General features: G+C 40.7%; 1 protein-coding gene across 1 annotated transcript in view; it reads right to left on the bottom strand.

Moving 5' to 3' along the window:
• Positions 1-996: 996 nt before the first annotated feature.
• Positions 997-8,190, bottom strand: part of sdk2a (sidekick cell adhesion molecule 2a) — a 91,597-nt gene continuing 84,403 nt past the window's right edge. The window contains exons 43-44 of the mRNA XM_041777965.1: positions 7,555-7,684; positions 997-1,436 (exon numbers count right to left, since the gene is read on the bottom strand). Of these exons, the coding sequence (XP_041633899.1) occupies positions 1,026-1,436; positions 7,555-7,684 (541 nt within the window). The 3' untranslated portion in view covers positions 997-1,025. The remainder of the gene's footprint in view (positions 1,437-7,554; positions 7,685-8,190) is intronic.

The following is an 8,190-nucleotide window of genomic DNA, read 5'->3' as shown; positions in this document are numbered from 1 at the left end:
AAGACAGTTTGGATTTCTTGCACTTGCAAACCTAGTTAGCCTAATTTGCTAAGTCATCACACCTTTTACAGCTGCTACTGATGTTTTTAGTAAGCTCTTCAAAGATAAAGGCAGCTATTATATCAAAAAATGTTCAATGCATGTGTTTTGATTTGAACCAAGAAGATTTGTGCATTTGGTCCTCAGTCATAATCAGTGAAAAACATAAAAGCGAACAGGTGCACGTTAAGAAAGTTGTCTTAGCTTGTTTATCTACTGACATGAGCACCAGCACACGATCAACACATTCCCCAGACTACTATAAAAGGTGCCACAATGCTTTAATGTGATTCATAACATTGTCACTAGCGATGTTCTGAAAATGTCTGAGCTTGAAGCTGATTGATATAAATATCTGGTAAACAATAAGAGACAAGTACGTATAGTAAACACATTATGCAGTTCCAACGATTAGGCAGAGTGAAAAACTCAAAGGCAGCTGAGGGCTATGTCGACCTCATGGCGCCTCTTTCTCTCATTCAGAGTCTGTTTCTCACTTTGTCCTTTGTCCAAACATCACATAATTCCGTTAGAGTTTGGTTTTCCATTGTACAGTCTCAGCAAGCCAAGTGGTCCATTCTCTATCTGCTTCTAACGTGGTTGTTTTTCCATAAAGCTCTCATTGAAACAATAATACAGTGGTTTTAAAACAAGGATTTCTTTTTTCAGAACCTCAGGTTCTCCCTTGTTTACATACCTTCAAATGAGTGTTCTCAAGCTACGCATAAAACTTTCAAATGATTGTCTTTCAATAAAATACATATCACATGAATTCACCAACCATACGCTCAACACACAGTCGTACACTCTTCACAGAGGAGAAAACGCTTTTCAAGATGCCTGCAATGCTTAATAATGAGCAACAACTCTGTCAAATAGACAGAAAAAAGGAGAAATTAAAAAGAGCAAAATACAAATAAACCAACAACAACAAAGTGAAAGATTCGTCCCCAGGGTCCTGTTGTTATTGGAAAGGGAGCTGTGTGTCAAACAAAAGAGGAGAAGCCAGCGGTAGGTGCCTGTGCGGCACAGCCCATGCTGCTGGGGGGCCTGTACAAGGTGCCGTGCTGGCTGGGGGGGTCGGAGGACAGCAGGGAAGGGGTGGGAGTCCGGCTTCCCTTCGACCTAAACAGGGTGCCCTGGCCCTGGCCCTGGGGCTGCGGGGATGGGGCGTTCTGGGGGAGGAGAGGGGGCAGTGGGGGTACGGGTGGCGGGTGCTGCCGTGACTCCTGTTCGACCAAAGGCTCGGGCTGGGCGTAGCCATACGCTGGCGGACGGGAGACGCCCTTCTGCTGTCGCCGCCAGGAGTTGTAGTAGGTGGGGTCGCTGATGTAGTGGTTGACGAAGGAGTGCGTCTTTTGTCGGCTCTGATCCATCTCATATTCGCTGTCGCTGCCCTGGAGAAGGGAAGAAGGATTAGAAGACATGTCAGAAATGAAAACATCAGAGTTATTACAAAGAAATGTTTAGGATACTACACTATTATGCTGCAAATGAGGGCTGATTCTAGCACAGCATCTTCATTGTTAAACTGCACAACGCTGAGTCACAGAAAAAAGGGGTTTATCTACTGAGAGACGACTGGAGCTCTTCTAGTCCACATACAATATTAATAAGAGATGTTCCAATACCATTTATTTTACCAATACAGGTTGTATCTGATATAACACACTCAAAACTAATTTACTCAGTGTGCAACCCCAATTCCAAAAAAGTTCAAACAAGCTGCAAAATATAAATAAAATCAGAATGCAATAATTGGCAAATCTCAGAAACCCATATTTTATTCACAAGATAACAAAAACAACATATCAGATACTGAAACTGAGACATTTTACCATTTCCTGTAAGTTTGAGTTCATTTTGAATTTAATGGCATCAACACATCTCAAAAGAATTGGGACAGGGCAACAAAAGGCTGGAAAAGTAAGTGGTACTAATGAAAAGCTGCTGTAGGTGTATTTTGCAGCTAATTAAGTTAATAAACAACTGGTCAATAATATGACTGGGTATAAAAGAAGCATTTTATAGAATTATAGTCCCTCAGAATAAAGATAGGCTAAGGTTCAGCAATCTGCAAAACTAAAACTTGTGGAACATTTTCAGAAAAATGTTTCTCCATGTAAAATAGCAAAGACTCCCTCCATTTGGATGTGGCACTGCATTAAAAACAGGCATGATTGTGCATGGGCTCAGGAACACTTCCAGGAATCACTGCCTGTCAGCAGTTCACTGTGCCATCCAATTACAAGTTTAAGCTGTATCATGCAAACAAGAAGTCATATGTGAACACAATCCAGAAATGCTGCCATCCTCTCTGGGCCAAAGCTGATTTAAAATGGACTGAAGCACAGTGAAAAACTGTTCTGTGGTCAGATGAATCAACATCTGAAATCCTTTTGAGAAACCATGCTGTGTCCTGCGGCCCACAGACGAGAGGGACCATCCAGCTTGTTATCAGCACAGTTTAAAGGCCTGCATCTCTGATGGTACTGGGTGGCATAAGTGCCTTTGGTGTGGGCAGCTTACACATCTGGAAAGGCACTATTAATGCTGAAAAGTATATAGAGGTTTAAGAGCTACATATGCTCCCATCAGGACAAAATCTCTATCAGGGAAGGCCTTGCATCCTTCAGCAAGTCAATGCTACACCTCATACTGTATACCACTGATTTTCAAACTTTTTTTGCACAAGGCACACTAAACGTCTAGCCAAAATCTCAAGGCAAAATAATATTTAGTTTTAGTAATAAATTCAATTTTACAATGCCACAACATTTGAGAACAACTGAGTTACACAATAACGTGCTTAAATTAATAGTTTTGCGGCATACATTTCAGTCATATCAGCGTTATGTTGATTAAAGCAATATGCTGTAGCAAATCTGCACCTGTTACGAGTCTTTTTACACCAAATTACCCTAAAACATGCATATGAAACAAAAGCACAGTAAGAACACACCAGATATACTACAGAACATGTTCATTTTCTAAGAGGCTGTCCAGTTTTTTGAGAGTTGTATAGTCACAGTAATCACACACACAGACGTGCCTTGCCACACCATTTGAGAACCACTGCTGTATACATCACGACAACATGGCTTCACAGTAGAAGAGTCCAGGTGTTGAACTGGCCTGCCTGAAGTCCAGATCTTTCACCAATGGAAAAAATTTGGTACTTCATAAAACAAAAACAGTGGCAAGGAAGACCCAGGACTGTTGGGCAGCAAGAATCCTGTATCGGACAAGAATGGGGCAACATCCCTCTACAAAAAATCCAGCAACTGGTCTCCTCACAGCAAAGATGTTTACAGATTGGGGAACATGGCCGTGTCCCTTCTTTTTTGAGATGTGTTGCTGCCATCAATTTCAAAGTGAGCTAATATTTTTCATGAAATGGTAAAATGTCTCAGATTCAACATGTGATATGTTATACTCTACTGTGAATAAAATATGGGTTTATGAGATTGAGAAATCATTGGATTCTGTTTGTGTTTACATTTAACACAACGCCCCAACTTTTTTGGAATGGAGAGGTGTGTTTTTAAGATTGTTCTTTAGGCCACACGCCTCTGACCACTTGGCTTTCAGACTGTTAGCATACAGAGGTGCAAAGTTAAAGCGCCTGTTCCTATGATAAGGCTGAAATATTTGATTATGGGCCAAAAAACTAAGCAGTACAACAATGCTGCTTCTCATGTAATGCAGTAATATTCTAAAATACCTGTAAATGGCAGAATTGCAAATGGCTTGTTGAGTGATAAGGATTTGGTGCGTTGACTGGCTTGCTCATACAGCATGTTAGGCGGCACTGGAGTTGCATCAGAATCAGACCTGGTCTCTATTACTGATAGTGGTATCGGAACACCTCTAGTATTACTCACTGCTACTGAGCACTTTCATTCATAGAAGCCTACCCATAGGTCTGTGGAGCACAGAAGTGATAACAGTACACAAGTGTGTCCTAGAATTGGACAAAAACAATGTTTCAATGATTAATTTTCTCACATTGTTGTCTTTAGCTGAAGGTCTCGTAGGTTACAAATGTTTGTTTTGGTTAAGCCTGACATCTTTCTAGTACAAACTGAGAGACACAAACAAAGAGCAAACTGCTCTCACAGACAACACAACCACTTGGCACATTTGTGTGCTTGTCAAGTGCCTGCCCTCTTACTGCTCTATAGAGACAGCGCAGCTTAACAGATGTTACAGCAGCATTTATTTGCACAAGTGGCAGATAAACAGTGGGGGGCCATGCAGAAGAGAAGAACAACAGTGATTTGTGTGTCCCAAGGGAGCAGCGTTTGTTCAAACCAGGTTGAACAATGTTTTTAGAGTGCAGGTACCGGATAAATTGGCCACAGAGCCTCAGTGTGAGTGTGGGAAGACAGATGTTCACAATCGGCAACTATCAGCGTCTCTGCTTTTGGCATCCATCATCCCACATCTCTTCAAACCCTCCTATTTCTTCACCGGACCTCCCTTTTCTACTCACACTGAGTGGCTCAGATCGTCACATGATGAGACAAGCAGGCCCAGATTAACATAGCATTTCCTGTTTGAGGAAAATTAATTAGTTTTGAGGACATTTCAGAACACATGGGACATGAGAATCAGCCCAGCGCTAACTTCCCATGGGAGGACTCAGTTTCAAACTCAGATGTCAGCTTTGATTCGCCAACGCTAACAGATAATATTTAATTTTGTGATGATACAATTGAGGCAGATTGTTCTTCTGACCGTCATTTGTTTATTCTTTGAAATCTGCTTCATAGCTTTCTAGCTTTTTGCGTCTAAAAAAAGCAGTGATCAGGGTAAAACAGAATAAAAGTTTGTAAGAACAGAGGGAGTGAATGGGACAAAAGAAAATCAGGGTTTAAAGTAAGTTTTGTCTTTGTTATGCCGGAATTCATTACTATAAGTAGTTCATAATCTAAACTTAGAGCAACAGAATGGAGAAATTTGTTTAGAGTGCTGTGGCACCCATCAAAGGTCTTTGAGTGCAGCTGCAGTGTTGTGACACACACAGTGCCAAGGCCCTATGAAGGGGGGGATAAAGGGGAGAGCTTTCCAGGGCTCAGCCAAATGGGGGGCCATGGAGGTCAGGAAAATTATGGTCCATTGCAAAGTTAAGCTGCAACAACCATATTTGATGAACAAATAATTGATCATTTATTTAAACTGTAGTATAGCCTTCCTTAAAATGTAAACCCCTTTTCTTAAAAACAGAATAAAAGCAGGTTAAAAGAAGCAAAAACATGTTTATAGGGGCACAGATGGGTTAAAAGAGGCAAAGATGGGTTTAAGATGGCAAAAAATGGTTACAAGTGGAAAAATAGGCGTTAACAGCCAAAAAATAGTCAATAAGTGTCAAAAAGTGGATAAAAGAGGCAATACAGGTCTCAATTGGCAAAAACAGCAGACAAAGTGGTGAAAAGGGGTTTTAAAAGTGGTCAGAAATAGGCATACAGTGGCAAAATGGGTTAAAAGCAGCATAATTGGGTTGAAGAAGTAAAAAGTTGGTTTTAACTGGAAAAAAATTACAAGTGAAAAAAGCATTAACAGGCAAATAATAGAAAGTGGAAAAATGTGTTAACAGAGGCAAAAATGTCAGGAAAAGCTATGAAACAGGGTTAAAAAATGGCAAGAGTAAGGTAGAACATACCAAAAATGTGTTAACAGTGGCAAAAATGTGTTAACAGAGGCAAAAATGTCAGGAAAAGTTATGAAACAGGGTTGAAAATGGCAGGGAAAAAGGTAAAATATGCCAAAAACTGGTTACAACAGAGGCAAAAATGGGTTAAGGGAGGCAAAAACAGCAAAAGTTGTGAAACAGGGTTACAAGTGACACAAATGTATAAAAACAGGCAGATTGGGTAAGATGTGTGCAAAATAGATGAAAAGTGGCTAATAAAAGTGACAAAAATTAGCTCATAAAGTGGTTAAAAAAATGGCACAAACACATATTTGCAACAGCAGACTGAATAATAGCTTGACACACCTTGCAGCTCCAGTGTAGTGAGGGTCTGTATACAATGCTGGTGGAGCTGGTGGAGCAGCTAGCATTGTGGTAGCATTGGTATAGCAGCAGTTTAACCAGAGCTGGTCCACCTTTCTTTATCAAAACAAGAGCAAAGAGCCACACTGTAAGCTCCTCTTGGCAGAGAATACGTTTTTGCTCTGCTCCTGACTGGCCGCAGTGTTTAACCCAAATCGTAACCCGCAGTTCCTTAAGTACAGCAGCACTCACCAGTAGGTTTGTTGCAGAGATGCACATGCGTGCTACTACATCACATGTTTTGTCACTCTGATTGGTCCGTGATGAGTGTGACAGACAGGGCATTTATCACCTTCGATCACCCTCTGAGAATTTTTTAGTAAGTCGTGCCATTTTCAGAAACATTCAGAGCAAGCTTTCCCAGATGAATGTGAAAAGGTAAAATGTTGCTTTCAAAAATGGGTGGATAGAGTAGTGAAAAGATGTTATAAAGTAGCAAAAGTACATTAAAGGTGGCAAAAAAAGGGAAAAATGTGGAAAAATGGGTGGAAACTGATGAAAATGGGTTTAAAAGTGGGACAAATAAGTAATTAGAACATCAAATCCAAAAAATGAATGAACCCTGGAGAGTCCTAATGTTTGGAAAATTGCCACAAAAATGCCCTCCCCGATGCCCCTGTAGGTGGGCCAACATGATAAAATGCCCTCAGTGGACAAAATTTGACAAAGTGCGCTGAAGGCTGCCTTTTAAATGGACAGTACATAATAAATCGACCTCCATGCTCCCCTTCAAGTGGACAGTAAGTCTAAAATGCCCTCAAGGGTTTGGATGCATGTCCAACAGTGGAGAAAATTAAATTTTATTTCAATCCCTTTGGTATAAAGTCTACTTTCACTAACATCCTCCTTTGTGCATCTTTGTGAAAGCAGTGGTGAAAAAGTTCCACATCTGTTTTACGGAGTTATAATAGATGCATTATAAAAAATGTAGAATTTTATCCATGTTTTGTAAGTATTTTGTGTTAATATTTGACAACTTTCTTTACACTGGTATCCCACCACATGTATCAGGTGCCCTTATTTTCTGGCCCTTAAACATTCTGAGTCCACCACCGAGTTGAGATGGGTTTTTAAAGCGGCAGACATGCAAAGCTAACTTGAAGATTAACAAAGAAAGAAACAGCTCTTTGCGTAAGATGGATTTATTTATTTGTTTGTATGTATTGTACCAAACTACCAAAATGGGCTTCTTTTTAGCTGCAGGCTGGTGTCTGAACTAGTTTCATGAAGTTGTACTTGGAAGAGAATCACAGCCCTCTGCCAAAGTTACACAGTGCTCTATGGGAATAAGATAAGCTCCACTCTCCCTGTTGAAAGTAATTGTACGATTAGATCCACTTTGAAACTACTATTTCAAGGTAGAAAAGTTACAATGGGTTGCTTTAACTTTGTAACCTCAGGTCATTTCCTGCTTAAGATTTAAAGGACGAAACCTGCAGGTCAGGGTCACTGCCTACCTGAGAGTCGGATATCTCAGAGGGTTTCTCCGTCAGACTGCTGCTCTCTGCTGGGATCAGGTCGTTGTACTTAGTGCTGACATCCTCATCTGAGTAGTGCAGACTTCCAGGGCTCGGTCTTGGTGGAGACCTGTGCAGTTTCAGAGAAAAGTAGACAGAGAAAAAGTAACTGAAAGATAGAAAGAGAACTGTGGGAGAGAGAGAACTAATGGTTATATAAGGTTTTGATATTTGATCATCATCATATTTCCCTGTAGGGATCTCAAGCTGATTTTCAAGAGCTCTCTCTCTGCTTTGATAAGTTGTTTGAGTAAACATAAAAGGCTTCATCACTCTGGTGACTGACAGCACTCAGATGACTAATGGGAGGCTGCAAAATAGGTCTTAAAAATGAAGAAGCTTCACATCCAGCAGGGGGTTCAGCTGGATCAACATGCAAGGACTCATTGATTATGGAAATAAAAATGATGGCCTAGTTCAGAGAGGCAGAGAGGGCTATTTGTGCATTCCAAGAAGCCACTTATTTAAGCAGGGACAGGATTATAATTGGTCTAATTTAGGACAGTGTCATTCCACAGCTTTGGCAGGGGTTGAGTTCAGCTCACCTCAAGCGTTCTGCGATGCACAAACAGGATA

The sequence above is a fragment of the Cheilinus undulatus genome, linkage group 21, assembly GCF_018320785.1.
Source record: "Cheilinus undulatus linkage group 21, ASM1832078v1, whole genome shotgun sequence".
Taxonomy (NCBI): Eukaryota; Metazoa; Chordata; class Actinopteri; order Labriformes; family Labridae; genus Cheilinus; species Cheilinus undulatus.
Note: the sequence above shows the minus strand (reverse complement) of the source record. Positions and strands in the feature narration are given on the sequence as shown.